At 38.4% G+C, this 24,367-nt stretch overlaps 5 protein-coding genes across 7 annotated transcripts; 1 reads left to right on the top strand and 4 right to left on the bottom strand.

Annotated features, from left to right (window-relative positions):
- The first annotated feature begins 901 nt into the window (after positions 1-901).
- Positions 902-4,208, top strand: LOC110858387. The gene is made up of 10 exons (XM_035846988.1): positions 902-1,155; positions 1,229-1,359; positions 1,431-1,477; positions 1,540-1,709; positions 2,065-2,424; positions 2,516-2,620; positions 2,683-2,878; positions 2,950-3,069; positions 3,687-3,716; positions 3,954-4,208. Exons 2-10 carry the CDS (start codon positions 1,231-1,233, stop codon positions 3,976-3,978), a joined length of 1,182 nt encoding a protein of 393 aa, XP_035702881.1. The 5' UTR covers positions 902-1,155; positions 1,229-1,230; the 3' UTR covers positions 3,979-4,208.
- Positions 4,209-7,063: 2,855 nt separating this feature from the next.
- LOC110858378 lies at positions 7,064-9,064 on the bottom strand. Of its 3 annotated transcripts, none has more exons than XM_022107147.2 (5): positions 8,914-9,064; positions 8,740-8,823; positions 8,470-8,667; positions 7,419-8,386; positions 7,064-7,332 (listed from the first exon to the last, which is right to left on the bottom strand). In XM_022107147.2, exons 3-5 carry the CDS (start codon positions 8,663-8,665, stop codon positions 7,108-7,110), a joined length of 1,389 nt encoding a protein of 462 aa, XP_021962839.1. In that variant the 5' UTR covers positions 8,666-8,667; positions 8,740-8,823; positions 8,914-9,064; the 3' UTR covers positions 7,064-7,107. The 3 variants fall into 3 exon arrangements, with proteins under 3 accessions (XP_021962839.1, XP_035702879.1, XP_035702880.1); XM_035846986.1 differs by having other exon boundaries at positions 8,740-8,812; positions 8,914-9,060; XM_035846987.1 differs by lacking the exon at positions 8,740-8,823 and having other exon boundaries at positions 8,914-9,058.
- A 4,951-nt stretch (positions 9,065-14,015) lies between these two features.
- Positions 14,016-17,920, bottom strand: LOC118434157 (acetyl-coenzyme A transporter 1-like). Its single transcript, XM_035846985.1, has 5 exons — positions 15,719-17,920; positions 15,282-15,648; positions 14,870-15,051; positions 14,671-14,788; positions 14,016-14,608 (listed from the first exon to the last, which is right to left on the bottom strand). The coding sequence occupies exons 1-5, from the start codon at positions 16,210-16,212 to the stop codon at positions 14,258-14,260; spliced, it is 1,512 nt and encodes a 503-aa protein (XP_035702878.1). The 5' UTR covers positions 16,213-17,920; the 3' UTR covers positions 14,016-14,257.
- Positions 17,921-19,874: 1,954 nt separating this feature from the next.
- LOC110851378 lies at positions 19,875-21,020 on the bottom strand. Its single transcript, XM_022099168.1, has one exon. It carries the CDS (start codon positions 21,018-21,020, stop codon positions 19,875-19,877), a length of 1,146 nt encoding a protein of 381 aa, XP_021954860.1.
- A 143-nt stretch (positions 21,021-21,163) lies between these two features.
- LOC110851293 lies at positions 21,164-23,886 on the bottom strand. Its single transcript, XM_022099051.1, has 2 exons — positions 23,062-23,886; positions 21,164-23,005 (listed from the first exon to the last, which is right to left on the bottom strand). The coding sequence occupies exons 1-2, from the start codon at positions 23,884-23,886 to the stop codon at positions 21,164-21,166; spliced, it is 2,667 nt and encodes an 888-aa protein (XP_021954743.1).
- Positions 23,887-24,367: the final 481 nt, after the last annotated feature.

Raw genomic sequence — 24,367 nt, 5'->3', positions numbered from 1 at the left:
AGCAAGTTGAGTGAGAACCATATTGTAGAATACAAATATATCTGTACGTATATGTACGAACGAAAATACTTATGTCTTACCTTGCCTCCATTTCTTGTCGCATTTTACTCTCAATAAAATTTTCTAGGTTGTTGTCACATTTACTTTTAAAAATTAAGCATTATTTCCATAAAATGATGTCATTACATACTTACAAAAAACGAGATTCCTAAGTGCAAATTTCCAAAATAAAATAGCCATCCATCGTCATTACATAATAGTATTGCATACACAAATATGTCACATGGGACACTTATAAATTCATTTCTCAGAAAATTTTATGTAAATTACTTTCCGATTTTTGCATTATATACTTTGCAAAAATTTGACAACAATTTTTTGACCTTCAAAAATTTCCTAAATATCTATGACGTTGTCGACAGTATGCCTTATGCACATGTCCTTATTTCTCCAAGTAATTACTTTAATTCACGACTCAAACTGGAAAATTTCCTTAACTTTCCAGATCAGTTTGATGCGATTATTTCCACCTAAATCCGCAACAACAAGATGATCACAGACCATAAGACTCGTTTGGAGTGGAAGTAACGAAATATAACCCAAATTATAAATATTATAATAACTTGCATATTATATCTTATTTAGCAATGTGTGTCAAGTTTCACATCAACAGAGTGTATGTACATACATAGATTCATGCATATGGTGAAAAATGTACACTGTAAGTCACGAGTCATTAAATACATGACATGATGAGCAATTAACTAATTAGATGAATAAATTAGTATGCATATGTATTGGATATCATCTTGATATCAAATGTTTTCCATCATTCATTCATTTAATGTCACGATTTGCATGTGCACAACCTCAAATATATTGCCAGTCTTAAGTTGTCATCTGTTTTGATGTGGTATCCTCCAATTTAATGTCTTACATCAGCAAAATATCGCAAATATGCAACTCTGGCGAAGAATTGTGTACATCGGGATCGGGTTTTTCGAGTCGTTGACCGTAACCGGGATACTATTTGGGTGGCCCGCGCTCCTCCACATGTTCCAAATTGAAGGGATATATTCCCATTTCTGTATCGAGGATGGGTTCCAAGTCCAAAATGTGACTGCACAAAGTGCCACCACGATTCCCACGATAATTGTAAAGTTACGAATAATAATAATTAAATAAATTTAGTACTAAATGATTAACTAATTAAATTATTTCCTGGTAGCGATGCTCACGTCAAGACAACATGTTTGGACTTTTGTACTCCGTCATGATTGCGACATACGGAATTCCTTCGGCATTAATTGGATTTTCACTGGACTATGCTGGACTACGATTTACTCGCATTATGGGAACGTATGCATGATAACAGCACGAAATTAACAAACTGATCTAATAATTAAAAACTAAATATTTTATGATTACAGCCTCATGATGATTGGGGGATTTATCTTTGTCGGATTAGCCACTGCAGGTAAGCATCTAAATTAAATGACAAATTTTGAAGCATTTATATTAAAAGTTTCGAATTTGCAGCGAATCCGTGGATGGTGTGGCCTGGCATGTTGCTAATTTCATTTGGATCCAACGGGATGCGTCTGTGCTCCCTGCAATGTGGAAACGCTTGGCCGGAGAAACGTTCCACGATTATGTTTTGCTATACGTCGGCCCATGCGGCGTCCACCCTTGTCTTTCTCATGTTTCAGGTTAGGTTGTAGTAATTTTGAGAATTTTATCACTCATCTACAAATTGTAGAATTTGAAGGGAAAATTTACCTTCGAGGAAGCATGTTTAAATATTTTCATAATTATTCTATCCTGGAAAAGATGTTAAGACAACAGTCCACAAAGATTTGGTCCACTGATCGAATAAAAATTTAAAATAAAATTGGCACATGTCTTATGAGAAATTATCTATCATAAGTATGTAGGTTTTGCAGTTTTGACGCATAAAATTATGTACAGGAGACTGTCTTTATGCATTGCATAGTTAGTTAAAATTTGTCATACAAATAAGTAGTCATAAACTGTTCTTTTGATAATTTTTATGCATTTTTCTAGTACGCCAACGCTGCCGGGATCTCTCTCCGTTCCACGAGCCTCGCAATGTCCATCGTTTGCGGGGTGACCTTGATCTCGTCATTTATCTTACCAAAAATGAAGACCAACCAGAGCAAAATTCTGAGAAAAATTCAGTCCCGTTAGAAAAAATTAATGCCGTAAATGGCATGCATACCGTGGAAAATGTCGAAAACGACCCTCCCCCCAAAAAAGAGGATGCTCCCATCCCACTGGCCGAATCTATTAACACGATCTCCTTCGCATTTCATAACGTTTGGCTCATCAACATTTACATGCTGCGATTTTACGTCACTAGCTTTAACACGTGGGCCTGGAAGACGACGAACGACCCGAATCAGAGTAAGTACGTTAAAAATTTAGTCTGAAGATTGTGGTAGAAATTTGTCACCGGGCGGTAATTATTTAAATACATATTTTTTTTAAATTTCAGTCGCCTTCTACAACTCCTTTTCTGGCATTTGTCTCCTAATTTCGCCATTTATAAATCCAATCGGCGGCATGATAACGGACTACCTGACGAAAAAAGCGGCTAAAAGTAGAGTCAAATTATCATATTACCCCATTTCCCTACAATAATGCCATCTTACATATTTTTAGAGGAAAATCCTGTCGATCGATTAGCTTCCACCTTCCAGGCCTCGATATTCATCCTCTCGTTAGGAAGTTTGCTCACGCTGGCCGTTTACCTGTGCAAACTGTCCTACTCGCCGATTGCAGTTTACGTCTCGATCGTCCTCATGTCCGTCGTGAGGTCGGTCACAATCGCTAGTTTGTACTCTTACGTTCGGATACGGTAATAAGATTTGAATAGATTTCGTACATATGTATATGTGCGAATTATTTGGCAATGCAATTTATTCGCAGATTTTATCCCGAACATTTCAACCGGCTTACAGGAATAGCATTTACTATAATTTCCATCGTGTGTCTCCTCCATTATCCGCAATATTTGTGGTTATTCCACTCAGGAGGGGAGCTTGCGAGGTTGATAATAACAGATCTTGGTGCCCTTTGGATATGTGGTAGGGTCCCATGTACTAAAACCCTGAAGTGGTTTGACTCCATGGCCACATTTGCGCCCGCCACACCCACTCAAAAATGCCCAAAAAACGCTTTCACGCCAGTTTTCACTCACTCAAATCCACGTCAAAAATAAAATTTTACTCGGATTTTGAAATTTCTTTCACCATTATACTCCCAGATAGTGTCTTTCTTCAATCCAATATCAAACTCAATTTTTTCGAAATTTTAAGTATTTTTAAAATTTAAAATTCTGAATGAGCATTGTTGTAGTAATCAACAAAACAAATTATGTTTGCGAAATAATCATCAATAAAATTGAGTTTGATATTGGATTGAGGAAAGCAACTATCTGGGAGTATAATGGTGAAAGAAATTTCAAAATCCGAGTAAAATTGGATTTTTGGCGTGGATTTGAGTGAGTGAAAACTGGGGTGAAAGCGTTTTTTGGACATTTTTGAGTGGGTGTGGCGGGCGCAAATGTGGCCATGGAGTCAAACCACTTCAGGGTTTTAATACACTCATAGGACCCTACCACATATCTAAAGGGCACCAAGATCTGTTATTATCAACCTCGCAAGCTCCCCTCCTCAGAAGAATCGTACTATTGGGTAATATTTAACATTTGATATGTACGTAACTACAGTGGAATTATTTTTGCATTTCACCTCATTTGCATATTTTGACCCATTCGCGAGAAACGGTTTATTCAACATGGAAAGCTCGTATCGCCGAAAATGGCATAGTAAGATTAATACAAATGAGGTGACACGCACAAATAATACCACTGTACTTACAATTTGCATTTGCAAAATAAGTATGTCATGTCAATGTCAATACGAATCTAGGCAAGCTACACATTCTGCTTCATGATCTTGTTGACCTTTGCAAGTCCTGGACACTTACTGATACCATCGCTAGCGAAGAAGTTTGCACGGAGGGAACTAAATAATCGTAAATTATTCTGAGACACTGAAGTATGCATTTACTCGATTTGTTTATTATATTAAGAAAATACAACATAAACCAACAATTTATATTAAAATTGATATTAAAATTTTGTTGCTAATTTGCTGCGACAACAATAAACGAGCCAACTGAAATTCTCATCTGCTCCATTATTTATTTTCCTTAGTGTACATACATATTTTGATTGCGAACTTTATAAATGGGATCAAAACTTTTAACTTATTTCCTGTGTTTTCAAATTAGCTTAAAAATTCCAAGTATTTAATATTGTATCTAAATTAAATGCTGCATATAAATTTAGTATTACTTATCTATTTCTAATATTAATTGGTGAATTAATACATATGCTGATTTATATTGTAATTGTGTGCGTTATTAATCCTGCGACACAATTAAGGTATGTCTGTACTTCATTCCTTTGCAACGTGCACCACAGTTAAATTATAGCATTGGCACATAAAAGATTAAAGTATGAACCCAACTTTAGTCATGTCAAATTTGTTCTTCATCATTCATGAATTTTTCGGGCAAATTTTATCTTTGCACTTTCTTTAGTGCTGCCAAATTAAATTATCTACTCCCTTTCATCAAAACTAGAGACAATGTTTGATTAATGCAGAAATTTTGCATAACGAGTGGTGTCCCATTATCGATAAAATTCGATCCAAACTTGATCCTGAGCACGTTACATGCTTTTAGCTCCCTTCTCACCAGTTTCGACTTCTTCATAAGGAAAACCTTCTCGAACGAGGTCAACGCATGTCGTGAGGAATTGTAAATTTGCGAAGCGAGGGTAATGATGAGTATGTTGTTGACTCCGGTAGTCGTCGCCATTAGCGGGAAGATTAGGAATATCGGCATTGGTACTTCCTTATAAAAACTGATGGTCACGAATAACGCAAAGATCTGGTTGGCAGGAATGCAGAACATGACAGCGGGAGTTACTCGGTCCGCGAGGAACGCGTTAAAGGATTTTTCTAAAATTTGGATGTCCCGGTACAGCTGAATGCGAGCAGAGTGATCATCCAAGTCATGGATGAGGAGGCTGTATTGAAACAGGAAATTATTCGAGATATTCAGGTTTTCGAGAATAAAATGTCTAAATGTTGGAAATTTCGATAAATGGGAGAAACTTGTGATTTCAGTGAAATTGAGAAATGTGAGATTTCAGCGAAATTGAGAAATTTGAGATTTTAGTGAAATTGAGAAATTTGAGATTTTAGTGAAATTGGGATTTCCCAAGATCCTGGAGCGTGTTACTGAATATTTGAAGATTACTTCAATGCAAATCGAACACACATAACTTATGCCAGGTAGCTTATCAATTAGTAGTCGTACCGTACAATAGTATTAAATTCACAGAGCTTCACCTTTATTGACATCAATTTAACATTACCTTTCCAATCTGCGGAGAAAGTTGAGGATGAATATTATCCCCACAAAGAAAATGTACAGTAACCAGGTGGATCCCGAGTAGAGGATATGTAAGAACATCCACGTTTCAAAGATATGTATCCCTAGTCGACCCACGTACCTTATAAAGGTCGTTTCGGCATTCTCACAACCTGGCAGCATCGAGAGCACGAATGGTGGCGTGCATGGGATGACCCGTAACAAGAGAAAAACAAAAATTGGTAAGATTACGGCGCCCAATTCACAGGCTTGGGTAAACCACCGGACAGCTTTTACCCCCAAGGATCTGGGCACATGGGGAAGACCTGTTAACGAAGTGTTGAATATTTGCATAAAGAAGTTCACAAATAGTTGAAATTGCGTAAAACTTTCGACTCACCCGACACAATGGTAGCTTCAAAGTCCAAAAATGCGTGGATGAGTTGAATAGGATCGTTATCCAAGGAGTAGTTCCAACGTATTATGGACGCTGTGAGGTACGCTATGAAGAAAACTAAACCTTGCAATTTTTGCAAAGTCGTTAACGGGCCGAAGCAGAGATTGAGACAAAGCGACGTGCAATACATGGCCGAAAGAGCGCATTGCAGTTTAAACATGCGGATTTGAAGATGTGACCTACACCTTACCAATCTCCCGGATGTCTGGTCAAAATCGAAAGGAACGCATTGAAGGATTTTGCAAATTTGGAGATGAAATTTCAGAAGGGGGAGAAATTCTTTTCGATACATAATGTGTTCAAAGGGATAATGTGATGCATACATATATGCTTGTTTAAATTAGCCTAGTTTTGTAATGAATGCATTACTTCTGCTCTTGTGATTCTTAGTCTGAAGGACTTTGAACGATAGGAGATTTTTTAATGGTAAATTAACGAATTTTATGGTAGGTAGGATTAAAGATTGACTTCAAAATTACTGTATTTAAAATAAATATTCCTAGACTTATTGTTAGCTTTGGTCATTCCAATGATACTGTGGAGCGAAATAATTTTACAACAATAAAATCCACGATCTTGAAATCGATTTTTCCGAATATGATGGGCTTATAAGTACAACTGGACTATCAGAAAAAAATTGTTTATAGCAATGCCAACCTTTAAGTTGTTTCGATTTTAGCTTTAATAGCTTGTCATAAATTTAATGAATAATGAGAATGGATGGAAATTGTCCATGTTCCTGAATTTTACACTGACTGAGAAATACCACTTTACATACGCTATATCCTAATGGTGACATATATTTGCATATGTACATACATAAGTACTAGATGACGACCTATTTATGTAGTTCCGCCCTTGGAATACAAATGACACATTTCTGATATTTGTAGAGCGTGGAGAGATCGTCAACAAGAAATATATGATTTCATCATTATTTATAAATTTAAAGTAAACAAACATCAAAATTATCTACTTTGCAAAAGCGGCAATACCAGACTATTGGTAGTTTTCCGTAGGTGATCAAAAATACTATTAATTATGCATTCACTTTGATTCTAAACCTCCCAACTGACATTTCATTGCTATTTCTTAACCTATGTATTTACTTTGATGAAATAAACCTAACAATAAGCAACATTGTTGGTAAAATCTTTATTTTCAAGAAATCAGTCTTGTTAGATTCATAAAATATTTATGCTTTTGTTGGAACACGACAATGCAGCCGTGACCTGACCTGTGTCACTCTGATCATTGGCATCGTCCTCAGTTTGTTTTGTAGTCGACTTCAATTGAACATTATTATTCTCCATTTTGGAACACTTCCCCCTTATTACGTCGACCTCCGACAAATTCAGGCTCCCAGAGTACGATAATGAGAGTCCAACTCTATGCAGAGTGTTAATCACCTACAAAATTATGCAGGATAAATAAATTAAATGCAATATTTGTTATGCAAATGTTCAATAAAAAATGCCACCAATTTTGTCCATACATTTTTTGACCCCCCGTTGATCCACAGAAAAATCGCCATAGCCTTCTGCAACCCGGAACAATTTTGGTTATGCACCCGCCCCGCGATACCTAATGCGATCTGCATTCCCAAAGTCAACTTGGCATCCGTCCTCTTGGAACTTTTCTGGAATAGGGCGAGCATTACCTTCCACAAAAGTGGACACTTTGTCTTTACGAAAATCTCGAGATCCTTGTTTACTTCTTCGAGCCTCAGCTCGTCAGTTCCGCCCGTTTTATAATTTAGTAGTCCATTCTCCTTGGTTAGATTGGTGATTTGCTGGTGTAACATTTTGTGAACAGAATTTGTGAATGTGGCGTGTAGCTTGCTATTTTTGACAGATTCCTTAATATGAGCACCAATTGGTTTAGTTTTAAGAGGTGCAAGTGGTTCATATGTCTGGGTGGATACGGTGAGAGTCTTAGGAATTTGTGGGATACCTTCTTCGTTTTCTTTAATTAACAGTTTTCCCAAGTAGCCTTCTGGATTGAATTGATTTCTAAGTTTTGTGATTGACTCGTACATATTTTTTAGAATGGTGGAGCAAGGCGAGCACATCTTTCTCGATTCCATACGTCCTGGTGGGGGAAGTGGATGAAAGTTTCGTTTTAGTAACTTCTCATCGTAAACGACCCATTTTAAGAAGTCGCCCGCATTGAGGTCTACTCCGTTGAGTTGATGTTGACTTGAAGGATAAGCTGCCAAACCGAGATATTTCCCTGAGTTAAGTTCCTTATTGCAAATGATGCAATGATTTAGGGGGTTATTGCTTGTAGTTTTCGGAGGACCATCTGAGGCTTGGGCGTGGTTGATAATAGTTAATTGTGGTGGGGCTAGGATGACAGTTGGTTGGGGTAATAGCACTAGCGTTGGTAAGATTACAGGTGAGTTGTTTATCACAGTTACTTCTTTCCAACTCCATAGAGGTGCTGGTTTATCCCTCGTTTTTTCTGGATTAACAATTTGATAAGTTTAATTATTTAATATTGTAATCTTATACATGGTGAGTTTAGTACCAAAACTGGAAACGAACCTGAATCATCTTTAGCCAAACTTGTACTAGACTTCTTATTCGGTGGTGGAGTTATCTGATCATTTTCTCCTGACGAACTCTGGTCAGCAAGGCTTCGTACGTTTATCAGCAATAAATTTGGACCTTCCTCCTCATCTTTTTCGGATAAGTTTTCTTGGGACGTACTTTGAATTAGGTCAGTAATTTCGTTTTCCATCTCTGTAAAAAATATACGTTAAAATGGAAAGTTGTCAAAATTTATATATTGAAATAACGTAGAAATGTAAATACTCCGAAATTTCTTCTTGAAATGTTATCTGTATTAAATTTGCCTAGTTCTCCACCCGGCCGGGTTTCCTGACTTCTGTTGAATTACTAAAATTACATTTCTTTCTTATATTTCAAAACCTTATTAACTTGATATTATTATATCATCATTTAATTGAAAATAAAGCAATAAATTACCTTAATCCGTTGCTAATTTAAAACCGAGTTATCAAAAATTATCGGAAAATATGATTTCAAGTTTTTCACGTGTGAAACAAAATTTGTTTATGAAGCAAGTTAACCGGTCACCTGTGGAGGAGAAAACACATGCTCCTTCAGCTCCCGGTTTCGCTCAATAATTTTGTATCACTTTCCATGCATCACGTCAAAATATTTTGCAGGGAGTCGTGTCGGAAGTCTCATTTCGCCTCAATTTACGTTGGTCAGTAGTGTTCAGTAAAATAATAATTAAATACCTAGTAAAATAATACTAGTATGAATATTATTAATAATCATGGCGTAGCTCTGCTAGCAATTGGGTAAATTCCCCCATTGTTTAGCGTATGACACATTGAGGGGATACCGTCAATGCATATAAAAATTTTTGTGCTGATACATTTGTAATGCGTAATAGATATGCATACATGTTTGTATTAAATCCCAATTCTAAAGAAAATTAAATGAATTAACCAAGGTATTAAGTAGGATATGTATTCAAATTCAATGAACACCCTCTCTGCAAAATAAGATCATATTATATAATTGAAATTTAGACATTATGCGAATTATTTGACCAAAGTAAAAGTCAAATAAGTAGATATGTATGTATGTATGTATGTATGTACTTCTCACCAAATCAAGCCGTATTTCCAGTGAAAACTGTACATACAAATTTACTATTTACATATTAAATTAACACTGTTCCCGACTTTGAAGAATGCTTTTAATTACGGACTATCAGAAGGAAGAGGTAACTTATTAAGCAAATATGTACGTCGTCTCCAGAACTTAAGTATGTACATATGAACCAACTTTATTGATAACCATCTACTTACATAATAGATAAGTACAGGGGAATATGTAATAATTGGCTTCACCGAAGTCAATAAATTTTTGGGTATTTGCCCACTGCTTGATAAAATCATTTCCAAATATTTTTCAAGGTTGTATAAAATATTCATGTGCCTGTTGATCACAGAATTGTTTTTAGAAAACTTCAAACGTATTCGTCCTGTTACCATTACCAATCAAAGTTGGAGTTTTAAAGTAGAGTTTTCTCCCGAAAGACCGAAAATGGCATATCAAACCGAACTTCTCCCACTACTAAAATTTCACCTTCGTCGCTGTCACTTCCTCAAATGTGTCTACTTTGACTTCAACGACAAGTTGGGACGTTTAGAAAAATCAAAGTCTGCCCGGCTTCGCAAAATTTGCAATATTCAAGTTGTCATGTCAATTTTGTACTGCTTCGTCCAGTTCCTGAACCTTTGCTTCCGCTCGTATGGAATGTCGGATAAGCTGCAAGGCATCGTCTTCTTTCTGCTCGTCCTCATAGCCACCGTCGTCCGATGGAACCAAGCGTCGGAAAGTAACCAAGCAATACAAGTCATCAACTCATTCCTGCACTTTGAACGAGTAGGATTAACAGGTATAATAACTGTCATTAAATTTTCAACTCGACCCTACAACAAGCACTCACGAACAGGGCACAAGTAACCCCTTGAAAGAAGTATTTCTAATTGCAGAAAGTTACTTGCAGCAATGTATTTTGACTTACAAGAAATGCAAGGGCATGAAACTAGGCTTCCGTAGATAGTGCACATTTCCTGCACTTTCTTGCAGTTTATTGCAACTTACAGTTCTTTCGTTTCCTGCTTTGCAGTGCAAGAAATGCAACAAACCCTCAAAAAACGCAGCAAAAAACGAGGATTATTTTTCTAATTTATTGCTTGGAATTTCTCCAAGTTTATTTCTGCTAGTAAAGTTTGCAAATCAAGCAGGTCCAAATAAATTTTCCTTCTCTTGTCAGATACCATACCTTCCAGAATCACTAAATCACGGATCGTCAAGACTACTCAAGCGTTCATCTGACTCGTCGAGGTCTCAATTCCGATCGTTTGTTTCCTTCAATTCGTCCTCTTGATGGTCGACCCATGCACGCCGCCTTTCATCTATTCCATGTCCCCTACATGCCATAAAATTGATGACACGCCAAATTTCTTTACTCACCTGCTAGTACACCTCATGGAATTCTGGATATTGGCACACACATTATACGCGGCTGAATTGTCTCTTCTCTTCGTCCTCTGCGGCCAGATTGTCTCCTTGTTGACGTACCATGACGTGATGAAGAGGTATATTGCAAATGGACACTGATTTTTTTCATTCACCTAATTTTAAGTTTCCGAAATTATTTACGTGTCCATGAAAAATATCCTTTATTTCTAGAAAATTGGATACCATCTCCACCACCTGTGACCTCAAGTCAAGTATTCATCTCTACCGTTGCCTCGATCTACTCGAAAAATCCATCAACGCCTTCCTCATGCACCGAGTCTTGCCAATAATCGTATTTTGCGTGCCAGGAATTCAAATAATTTCCCAATATATCACAATTAATTATCACGATCATATCACGATGCCGGGATTTCTCGTATTTCCAGTTCTTGCAGCGAATGCCGCAATTTCGAGCATGCTCCTTCTCACATTGGCGTCATACGTGCACACAAATTCTGACAAATTGTTGCACGTTTTGGCGTCCAGGTCGGAGGGACGAATTAGTGGGAAAAGTGGGAAGACGATAAAGCGGGGGATTAAATCTTTGAAACCAATGAAAATAAGGTTCGGGTCTAACTTTATTGATCAGCAGACTCCAATAGTTATCCAAACCTTCTGTATTAATCAAACGGTATCACTTACCCTAATTATGTCAATGTAAGTATAACTATTGTAAAGAAATTATTTCTCTGGGATGGAAAATCTCCCGCTCTCGTATACTTCGTGATGTAAATGAGGCCAAACTGAGTCTTTTTCCCTCCCACAGAGATATTTGCTCTGCAATATGTACATGTGTACCTGTATGCATATTCATATAATCTGGTGAATGATTTACCTCAAATTGAGCAGCAATAATAGTGGCATGGCAGTATGTAAGTATGTACATATATATGTACCTATGTGAATGCACACAATTTAAGGGTGCAATTTCCAGAAATTATAAATTTATTAAATAAATGAAACAAATCGCTGATCACAAGTAAGAAATAGTTGGTGTGGGTGTGTCAATCTTATTTTCGGAAATTATGTATTTGTTTTTTCAACAAATACAGTATTTGTCATAGGCAGCACGTCCAATAATGAAAACCCTAGGGTTGCCGTTTTTATCCGAGATTATCCTATCCGATCGGATAGGATCGGATAATGTCGGATAGGATAATCAAAAATGCGATTCGGATATCCGTCGGATAGGATAATTTTTTCAAATTATCCGACTCGGATTATCCGATGTTGTCCGTCGGATATCCGACGGATATCGGATAATTTAAAAATGACGAGTTAAGTGTAATTTGGACACGTTGTATGTGCGAAAGTAAAGGAAATATTCTATCTCCAATTGTATTTCATTTTCATCAATGGATATAATTATTTAAGTAATTCCCGACAAATCTTAGTAAAGTTAGCAGATGTAAAAGTATTACCATGCCAAACACAAAACGGTTCCCTTTAAGGTAATATATAAGGTTATTTTCCCATTGCTTAAAGAATCAATCTAGTTCTGTGGGTGCTTTAAAGTAATTAATTTGAATATTGACATTATGATAAATTGAACTGATTACATACTGCATATCATACTTATTCAAACTAATATTTAAAGCAAAGTGGAGACTTACAGAAAGACGTTTGTCAAATAGATACATACATATGTATTACTTCTAATTCCTACAACTCCCTTAGTAGTTCAGTCTGTGCTCAATGCGCTTGACATAATTTTAAGACAGCTTATGTAAATTGAATACCCGACAATTGTTGGCATTATTTGAAATTTTTGTATTTATTTTGCTAATTAATTTGATTATCCTATCCTATCCGTCGGATATCCGACGGATATCGGATAGGATAATATTTCTGAAATTATCCGACTCGGATTATCCGAACAGTGGACTTATCCGATCGGATAAGAATTATTTTTATCCTATCCTATCCTATCCGATCGGATGGCAACCCTAGAAAACCCCAATTCCCAGGCTTGAGTATGCCCCCAAAGTTGAAGGTGCCTGCCTACATACTCAAGCTTAAACTTCGTTATATGTAGAAGATTGGTCTACAAACCACACCCACTATAGGCCAAATGACATGGTCAAGCAGAATCACAAAAATCAAAGTAACGTCGGAACAGAACAATATTCAATAGCAATCTCAGCTTTTTTGAAAGTTTCAACATTTTTGAAAATTGTGTGGGTGTGTATCTAAAAAATTGTATATTGAATTTGGGTAGAAAGTTAATTGGCGTAGTCCATTGAAATATGTACATACGCGAAACCCTTGTAAATTATTATTACGTATGACCATATTACGTATGTACATGGTTTATTGGATTGAGAGTTTTTGGTATCCTTGAATTTAAAACCATTAAAACAATTTAAAAAAATTCCACCTTGAGAACTCCATTGAACATACATAATAATACTACGTCGAAACCCAACCAAATCAAGGATTATACACAAAGCAAAATTATGTACCTTCAGTTTCAAATTGTAAATTACAATTTAAAACTTACGTCGCAATTAATTAATCAACAATGCTGCCTTATGTAATTAATTATGAAACAGTGGAGGGTATAAATTGACGTGTTTAACATTCCTCCTCCTCATACACACAAACTCAAGACACCGAATTTCGGTGACCGAAACCGATATTAAATATATTCCTTTGGACATCATGTCTCCATTCACCATCCTGCTCTTTTTGGCGATCACGGTTGTCACGAATTTCCAAGTTGACGCTGCCCCAGAGGGTACATTCGTTTAACGATTATTATTATGTATCATGAGTAAAGGTCGATCAGGGTGTATGTAGCAGCACGCTTTTTCCCACACTCAAATTGATGTGCAGGTGTGGATGCATTTATTCATTCATCGACTTTGATCTTATTAGCTCGCTTTCTAAACATGAATTCCGCAATCTATAAATAATTATACAATTCTGAGTCAGAATTTCTGACACCGCAATTTCAATGGTTCTAGACAAAAGTCGAGTTTTAAATTTCAGTTGAAATTTAACTCTGAAGGTAATTTTTTAAGTCGTGTTGGACGGGTTTTTATTTTTATTTTTTGAAGGTTATTATAGACTAATTATAAACCAATACTGTAGAGCTGAGAAAAAGTACCCCCAACCACTTTTATATCCCAGAAGGCACACACCGAAACATTCAATACCTTAGTTTTTCACACATTCAGGGGATCATACAAATTAATTAATCACGAATGTTATAAGGATGAGTCTTGAAAGTATTAAATAAAATTCTTCGAAACTATTATTTTTATCATACAACCCGACACTCATCCCGTACTGTCCCTAATTTCCATGCAGATTCCGGCTTCTCTTGTAACTCTGTAATCACATTATTTCCCCAGAAGTAAAACCAGCCAACACCAATAATCATACAAGCGATCGTCTCAACATAGTAGCCATCAAACACGGTGGAACACAACCCGTCAGAGCTGCAAGACTTCACCGTGAGGGGATCAGCCAACCAAAGAGAAAGCGTGGCTGACCCGATGGCCCCCACATTTATTCCGGTATTGAATAATGTAGCGTAAGTTGCGCCATACGACGGATCGCTGATTTTCGTGATAAATGCAACCTGAGCGAGACCCGTACATGTGAAGCAAATCTAAAAACAGAAATAAACTACTTACATATATTCAATGAATAATTTGTAGTGATTTTTTTTACCGCAGCGAATATGTTGATCCCGAGCAGCAAAGAAAAATACCACCATGGAAATGTGCCATTGTTGCTTAAAAAACTAGTTACCGGCACCATGGCCGCCAAAATACCTGCCGAGAGTAACCTACAAATAAGATTTATGTAGTGGCGTCTTACAATTTAAGCACAAACATTATATTATTATGAACAAACTTTGTCTACATACGTGAGACCATAAGTATTTCTAAATAGACTCATTGGCCGCAGTCCCGACGTCCACTTTGTTATCAGTACAGTGATCAGAAGTCCAAGTGGCACCAACGGAACGGAGAGCTGTGCCAAAATCTCCTTCGACAATCCGGCCTCTACCTGTTTCAAGTCATCAAGGACAGACGCAGCAAAGGCCAACTGTAATATGGAATAAATAAATCCGTTTTATTGATGCATTTTCTTAATTAGCGTCCATATAATAAGTACGTCATTAAAAAGGTGGGTGGATCTGGGTCCCCTATCTTACTCGTGTTTTGCTTAATTTGAGTAGGGTAAGGGAGGGGTGGGTCGTTGGGCTAAAGTCGGCGTTTTTTTGATGACGTAAAATATGTATGCAAGGTTCCCTTAAGGAAATACTGATTACCCACATTGCATGTTAAGCAGAAGATGAGACACTTTTGTACAGCAGGCAGTTTGATGATACGCCATAATCGAAGGTAACTAACAATTATTTTATTCCCTTTGTCCTCGTCTACTTCAGCATGTTCAATCTCTGGATCTGCATCCTTCTCTTTCTTGCAGAAGAAGGTGAGTGTCGTACAAACAAAGTAAATAATTGACCACGCGAACATAAAACCGGATAAAGTGACCACTCCTACATCGCTTTTTGGGACGGTGCGTAGATATTTATTTGAAAAATCAGGAGACGCCAAATTTATGAAGAGTCCATATCCAATGAATCTCCCAATTTTCAGCCCGACAGCATTGCATGTTGTTGCGAGGCCCACATTTTCTCTAATACAAAGAAAATTAATGAGCTAAAATGTAAAATTCAATTTAATTTTGTCATCCATTAGATGCAAACCTTTTAAGCAGAGTCAGCGCCCAACCATCGACGACGACATCTTGCGTTGCAATGAGGAGATTGAGAAAAAACATTAAAGCCGTTAAGACCATTATCTCCAGGGAGTCGATTAACGAGTCCACATGGAAGGATAGGAATAATAACGTGACACCAATAAGATATTGAACCGGTACGAGCCACGACTTCCTTCTTCCCATACGTTTCCAATATATGCCATCCACCAGTGGGGCCCATAATAATTTCAAATTGAAGGGCCAGGTCACTAACGAGAAAATGGCTTGGTCCGAGTAATTTGAGCCACGGGCTTGGAGAAGAAGAGGAATTGACCCGGCTAGACCTCCAGGGACGCCTTGCAATGTGTAAAGAAAGAGCAAAATTGAAATGTTTCTCCATTCGATTAAAATTCGTCGGAATATTCCTTGTTCAGTTTCTTGTTCCAGGTTAGATTTCATCTTCTCAGGTTGGCTCACTTTATTATTTATAGAAAATACCATTTTGTTTAGGTGTCGTCTCACAGTTTAGAACCAATGGGTATAGGCTTAGATACCGAATCGGTAATTAAACAATAAACTTCAAAATGATAATTCGGTTATTAAATAATGATTCAGTTTTTGTTAAAATTGTACATATGTGCTACTTTTTCCATATGCACAGTGAAAAATACAGAAAGCAAAAATTGCGTTACTGTTTATAACGTTAGGAAGGACTAATTATAAGTTATAATTTATAACACCCTAGTATGATGACTAATTAAAGAAACAAAAGATAATCAATGTTTGCTTTTGCAACCTGAAGATTACGTATTTTTCTACCATGTACATACATAGTTAAATGAATTTTTGCATGTGACATTAACCTTGTCCTATGTATTCAATACTGGCCATCATCTTAAATCATGGTGTTGTTGGAATGTTAGTTAAATTTATTGGCTTGTAATTTAATTAATTTTCCAAGAGCTTGGACACCTACTTACTTGTGTAGACATTGGATTGAAATTGAATAACTATCCTTATTTGTTTCTAATTTAGTTTGTTAATATCTACATGTGTACATGTGTATATCTACCATAATTGTATCTGTTTCATTTAGGTGTAGGTTGAGCCAGGTGGTACAAACTAATTTTCTTGAGAGAAATCCACCTGTCTCCAGGATTATTTCTGGAAAGGATGTATCAATTAAAATCTTGCATGTGGCACTATTTATGATTCATAAATTGTGAATAAATAGTTGTTCCTTGTTTGTAGATATGCATATGTACTGTACTTACATATATCATTATTATGCATACTGCATCATTGTACAATGATATGTGTACGTATGCATACATGTATGCATACGTACACATATACTTAGAAAATTTGTGTTAAATTATTACTGACCGGGGCACAAATATCTATGTATGACTCTACCGGTACGGTCAAAGGGAAGAACGTACATTACCGTTTACCGTAATGAAAAATTTACCACTCTGAAATAAGCTACTACCAAAATTCGTTAGGAAGTTAAATTATTACGAAATCAATACCAATACGGAGTATATATCTACAAATTTACATACATATATATGTACATGTGTGATTCTACCAGATTTTTGACAGTGTAGTATATTCATCACCAGAATGATAAACGTCCGAGGAGCATCAATGCATGTACTCATGATATATTTGTACATTCATGTAATATGTAAACATGAGTAGTAATCAATTTAATTAATTGCAACAAATTTTTTTCACCCTTTTTTAAATTATTTTCCATTTATAATACGACCAATTGAAACGCCGTATGCATTTCGTTCAGTTATCAACTATCGAATATGCTTGATGTAGAATACTGTTTCCACCATCTAATTTCTAATTATCTAACTCATCTAATTTTCTAACGGAAGTTCAAAGATGGGGTCCACGACCACATCCAAAACCGCCCAAAAGTGGGTTTCGGTGTGCCAATCCTATTTTCAGGAATTAGAATTTTAATGTTATAGATAACATTGATCTATAATAAAAACCTTAATCGGGATTGACAACCATAGGCCAAGGGACATGGCCAAAAAAATCAACATAACGTCGGAATAGATATTCAATAGCAATCTCAGCTTTTTTGAAAGCTTCAATATTTCTTAAATTTTCTGACGAGGGATGTGTAATACACATTGTGTGTCGCCAATTTGTGGATGTTAATTTGCGAAATCTATCGAAATATGTATATCGGTATACCGATAATAAATCCTTCTCAATTATGAATTATGTACATTAGGGTTGCCGCGGGTAACGGGTCGGGTACCCGTTACCCGCATACCCGCACGATTCTTGCGGGTACCCGTTATCTGCGGGTAGCGAGAACTACCCGCACGGGTAACGGGTAATTCAGTTTTTATTTAATTTTCGCCATAACCTAGTTCACAAAGAAAGTTAGCAGCAAGTTAGTCCGCATTTACCAACAAAAGCGTCAGTTTATTATTTGTCATTTTCCAGCAACAAGCGTTTATTACGAGTTTATTGTCTCTTTTTGGAAGCCAAAGAAGCATACGGTAGCCTCAAATACATTTCACGTCCATAAAATTTGGAGCAATTATTGTTTCTCAAGCATCGTTTGCCTGCTCTAAAATATCAATAATAATTTGTCCTGTATTTGTCTGTATTTATGTAAGACTGACCAGATTTTAATTTGTGCTTTGTAAATTGTGAAGATGAAAAACCTGAATCCGATAGAAAGCAAAAAATTTATTTGTAGACAATTCTTTTAATGAAAACTTCATTTCAATCAAAATTTGAAAAAATCAAACAAAAAATTGAACCTTTTTCATGCTATCGCAAGATTGCCCAGGAGAGTATATCAAAAAGTCAGGCCCAAAATTAGGAATAACATGGTACTTATCTTTTTGTTGAATCGATTCGAAGAAAAATATTGGCAGCAAAGTTTAATTTTTAAGTAAATGTTCTGTATCTTTTCCTCCACTGGACGAAAACCATGGTGGACTTTGAACACAGTTCCCCAATAGTTTTCTTTAAACGGGTCATTCAACGGAAAAATAAGTGTCATGTAATTCCTATTTTTTGGCTTAATATTTTGATATATGTACATAAATCGGTATATCTAGCTTGAAAAACGATCCAATGTAAGCCAAAGATTTTGGTTCCAAAAATAGCTAGTGACACCTAGGAGCAAATTATGGCATGCGTTACTTGTATAGCATTATCTCGAAGTACATATCAACCCAAATGAACAATATCCACGTCTTGTTCTCCGGGGATGACGATTTCCGGATTTGTCCAGCAGTTTCGCTCAGTCGTGCAGTATTTTATATCCCAATTTATGTCACTACTTTCCATCTTTTCGAGCTTGTGCAAACCCTCTTTTTCATCCAATAACCACCACTCGTCGCCCAATTTGTCATATGCCAAAATTTGCTGCGATAATTCCTTGACATACCGCTTCGTTCCGACGCGAAACAAGTTAACTTTTTTCCCAGACGTAAAAATGTGGTCCAGATTTACAGAAATTTCTATAGCCCCGTATCTTCTTTCTTTTGCATGCGGGTTACTTATCTTGTCTGCAAATTTGTCCAGATCAACGCTAAAATACGTGATCCCTTGGGCGCAAATATCCCCCGGTTTGGACAAGTATTTTCCTCTTTTACCCTTGAATTTAATCTGGGTTTCTTTGATATTTAACATTTCAAGCAACGTTGTGGCGTCTGCTCTGAGAACACCACTGGGTCAGTCCCGATCAGATACCCTCTGACCAGCGTTACACCGAATTTGACGTGGGGGATGATTACTACGAGTAGGAGGTCAGCTCATAAATCCACTCAGAGTAGCAAAATAAATATAACATAAAACTTGTTATAAATCTCTTAAATAATTGCTACTTTATTTACTGTGGATTAATTAATTGTGAACATTCTCTCAAAAACACGTCCACATTACTTGAGTACTTTTAACGAACTAAAAATGAGGGCCAATAAAACAATGAGATGACGAAAGACTGCGCTCGTGCGGGACACTCAAATGTCAGGGGCAACCTAAAACTAACATTCATACATATCATCTCAATCATAACTTTTACATGAAATATTACATACATTACTATTACTCATCAGATTCGACACTCCCACCTTCTTTCGTGAAAACATGAGCGAAAGAACTAAAATACGAATCTAATTACTAATGCTATCATCATGTATTAACACTCTTTGCAAAACTCCCAGACGATCAGGCTTCTTTATCTTGCGTCCTGCTCTGGTGATTACTTCTGGCAACGCTTCATCCACGAGATCTTCATTTGACTCTTGCAAAACGGTATCATCATCCGTGTCTTCTTCTTCAAAGTCTTGGACTTGGCGTTCTTCTTCCGGTTTGGACATCTCTCTGTCACCTGACGGAATTTCCAAAGGGTAAAGTCTCTGCAGCGGTCTTCGGAGGACTCCCTTTGCAGTCTTCACTACGGCAGATCTTGGTTCACCATCCTTTCCTGGATTTAGCTGGATGATGCGTCCGAGTGGCCATTCAACTCTTTTCTTATTATCCACTTGGACCAGTACGACATCACCAACGACGGGGTCAGGAGTCTTCTTTTCACTAGCTTTCTGCACGAGTTCAGCTAGATACTCCTTCCGAAATCTTGCTTGTAAGTCCTGTTGCAGCTTCTTCACATGCTTGTAACGGGCTTGCAATTCTTTCCCAGTGACTTTCTCCACTTCCGGGAATCTTGTCATCTTCGTACCCTTGAGGAACATTGCTGGAGTCAGTGCAACGAGATCATCAATGTCTTCAGTCGCTGCAGTAAGTGGTCGCTCATTGATCGTGGCCGCGACTGAACATAAACAAGTCGCCAACTCGTCTCTCGTCAATGAGGCTCTCCCCAACATTCTTTTGAGCAGGTCCTTGACAGACTTGACCATGCGCTCAAACCATCCTCCCCACCACGCAGCAGTGGGTGGGTTAAAAATCCACTGAATCTGCTTCACTTGGGTCGCCGCTTCAATTTTCATCCAGTCCAGTTTCTTGAACAGGTTATCAGCGCCCACAAAGTTTGTCCCATTGTCCGAGTAGATGGTATTGGGACGTCCATACATACTCACAAATCTCTCCAGTGAGTTGATGAAGGCTTCGGTACTGAGTGACTCCACCAGATCCAAAACGACACAGCGGTACACGGCACAAGTGTATAAAACTATCCACACTTTTGACTTGTTCTTCAAAAACAGCGGTCCTGCCAAGTCCACTCCGGTTGTTGTAAAAACTTCTCCTGTCGCCACTCTTCTCTGGCAAAGCAACAGGATTAACTTGCAATGGTTTTGCATCTTGTCGCCGACAGGTCACGCATTTCCTCAGGGCGTGGGTCACGGTTCTTCTTCCTTGGGGAATCCAATACTTCTCCCTCAACTTGGTTAATGTAAATTGGATACCGCCGTGACCATAAATGCGATGAATTTCTCGAATCAAGTCATGGACCATCGGACAGTCCTTGAAGGATTGGAAATCTGAATGCTTCGGTATCCTCCCTATACTCCAACTTGGTACGAACGTGGAGTAGCTCGTCCTTCATTTTACTGACTCTCAAATTGATTTGCTTTACGTCGGGAAAGTATCGCTCCTGCATGACTTTTAACAGGACTACTTCCGCCGCCCTTAGCTCAGCTATTGTCCATGCTTTACGTAGTTCTTCTTTATCCATTCCTTTCAGGATTCGAACTGCATATCCTACGACACGAACATTCTTGATATATGATGCGAACTTCGCAACGAACGATGCTACTGGAACAGTTCTGGCCACTTTCATCCACGTAGACCTTTTCACCTCCGCGAGGACTTCATCTTCGTCCGTTTCCCCTGGTGATTTCTGCCAATTGTCTTCGCTTTCTCTGAGCCAGTCTGGTCCCTCCCACCATTTTGATAACAACAATTCGGTCGGTGAGCATCCTCTTGAAGGTAGGTCGGCGGGATTGATCTTGCCGGGGACGTGGCGCCATTCTTCTTTGTTCGAAATCTTCAAAATCTGACGAACCCGATTTCCCACAAATGTACCCCAGTCTCCGTCCCGTCGAATCCACGCCAGCGCCGTGGTGGAGTCTGTCCAGTAGACGGTGGGGATGTCTTCATATCCCATCGCTCTTTTCACCGTCTCTGCTAATCTTGCTCCAATCAGGCATCCCAGCAATTCCAATCTTGGGATTGTGACATTCTTCTGGTCTGGTTTCTTCTGTAACGGTGCGATTCTTGATTTTGCAAGTAGTAACTGCACGGTAGCACTTTCCAATCCCCGTTCTTGGCATCTAACGAAGACAATTCCACCGTATCCATCCTTGCTCGCATCCGTAAAAATGTGTAGCTGTAATTTGGCACTATTATTTACAGCCCATCTCGGAATCTTGATCTCTCCCAGTGACGACATCTGCTTATACCACATCGTCACTTTTGCACTTTTGACCTCGTCCCATTGTTCATCCCACTTCATGTCTTGCGCCCAGGATTCCTGCAACAATAACTTCAACTGCAGGACGGCTGGTGACGTGTAACCAATGGGGTCAAAAACTTGTGCAGCCAGGGAGAGGACACTTCTCTTCGTTATGACAGGGTCACCTTCTTCGCCCCACTCGGTGGGAATATCGCAATACAATTGGTCACTCTTCTTATTCCATTTGTATCCCAATACAGATGTGATCTCATTTTCCATTACTTGATCTGCATTGGACTCCCACTGCCTTAAGTCCATCTTCGCTCTCTCCAATATCATTGTGGACTCGTTCTTGAACTTTTCGTATTCTTTCAACGTGTCGAAGGACGTCACACAATTGTCCACGTAGAGCGACCTTAACAACTCCAGGCTTGTCTTCTTTTCATTCTCTGGAACCTGGGAGAGATGGAAATCCAGCACTGCTGCAAGGATGAACGGACTACAGTTCATTCCAAAAATAACTCGGCAATGCTGATACACTTTGAGAAGTTTCTTCCCTTGATCCTCCCACCACAGGAATCTTTGATATTTCCTATGTTCGCCATCCACTTGGATCATCTGGAAGGCCTTCATAATATCGGAGATTGCTCCCACCTTTTCTTTCCGGAACCTGAGGAGGATGGGCAGGATCATTTCAACTAAATTGGGACCCTTCTCTAAACACTGATTGAGAGAAGGCTGGTTCCCAACTCGACAAGAGGCGTCAAAAACTGGACGCACTGGTGTAGTCAAGCTATCCGGTTTGAACACTGGACGGTGCGGAAGATAATGTCCATCGTGGTCTGTTCCTTTCTCCGCGTAGACTTCTACAATTCCTTCCGCCTCCAGGAACTAAAAATGTTGTCATATTGTTCAAATTCCTTTCTTGAGATAAGCTTGTTAGTTGCTGATTGCAGCCGTTTTTCAGCAACTCCACGGATATGAGGGAGTGGGATGGACTCACTAATCCACGGTAACTTCACAACGTACCGGCCATCATCTGCTCTCCTCAGTTTCTTCTGGAAATCTTCCTTGACCTGCTGGTCATGCTCTTCTGTGCTGACCCTCAATGCACTGTCCTTGATTCCCAAAATGTCCAAATCCCACAGAACACTTATATCTTCTGTCTTGGCCAACTTCGCAATACATAGTTGAGCCATGGTGCGCTGTTTCGGGACGGACGCTTCTCCGTTTAAGTACCAGCCGACCGTTGTCTCTGTCGCAATGATGGTTGGACTAACTTTAGCCATCCTCCCTGTGAGAATTCTTCCAATGTGATTGGATCCTAACAAGATGTGAATCTCGGAGGGGTCTGACGCGACGTCGGTAAGGTACACCTTCATTTTCATCAGCTCGTTCACCCACGGGCCATACGGGACAGGATCACATACTCCACAAATATATTCTTGAGAGAACATCTGCATCTGCAGGTTTTCTTTCCCTCCGTTGATTCCTTGGATATTCACAGAGTACTCCTTTCTCTCGGCAATCTCGTGACCACCACCAAATACTTCTGTCTGGAACATCCTCTTGCCCACAGGTTTCAGCTTCAAATCATCGGCTAACTTTCTCTGTATGTAACTGATGTCACTCCCTGAATCCACTAGAACTCGGACATTTCTCACTTCCTTATTAGGTCCGAGAACTTTGACTTGCATGGTTCCGCGGAGCACTATCTTATCTTGTTTCGATGACACACCCATTGCCAGTGCTGATGGCTGAGATACCACCATGGTTTTCACTCCCTCGGTCACTTCGTGACTCCTTCACTATCACCGTCCTTCTTTTCTTGGCACATTACTTGATAGTGACCTTTCTCACAAGTTGGACAATCCACGCGGACCTTGCACTTTCTGAAGATATGTCCTGGTCTTAGACACCTGAAGCAGACGTTGGCTTCTTTCACCTTGGCCAACTTATCCTCATGACTCATCTTCTTTGCCCTGAAGCAATCTTGACTCTGATGATTGTTCTTTCCACAGAAGACGCATCTTATCTTCTTAACATCACCAGCAACCAGGGCAGCAGCAGTTACGGGATACTCTTCATCTTCACTTTTTCGGTGCCTCTTGTTCTTCCCGTCCTTACCGCTGGAGCTTGATTGGAATCCAGTCTGGGCCAGAGCAATTTGTTGTTGACCCTGCACTTCATTCTTTATGAATTCCATCATCAGATCAAGACAGCTTCTTGGGGGGTTTTCTAATTTCCCGTCGA

The sequence above is a fragment of the Folsomia candida genome, unplaced genomic scaffold (assembly GCF_002217175.1).
Source record: "Folsomia candida strain VU population unplaced genomic scaffold, ASM221717v1 Fcan01_Sc001, whole genome shotgun sequence".
Taxonomy (NCBI): domain Eukaryota; kingdom Metazoa; phylum Arthropoda; class Collembola; order Entomobryomorpha; family Isotomidae; genus Folsomia; species Folsomia candida.
Note: the sequence above shows the minus strand (reverse complement) of the source record. Positions and strands in the feature narration are given on the sequence as shown.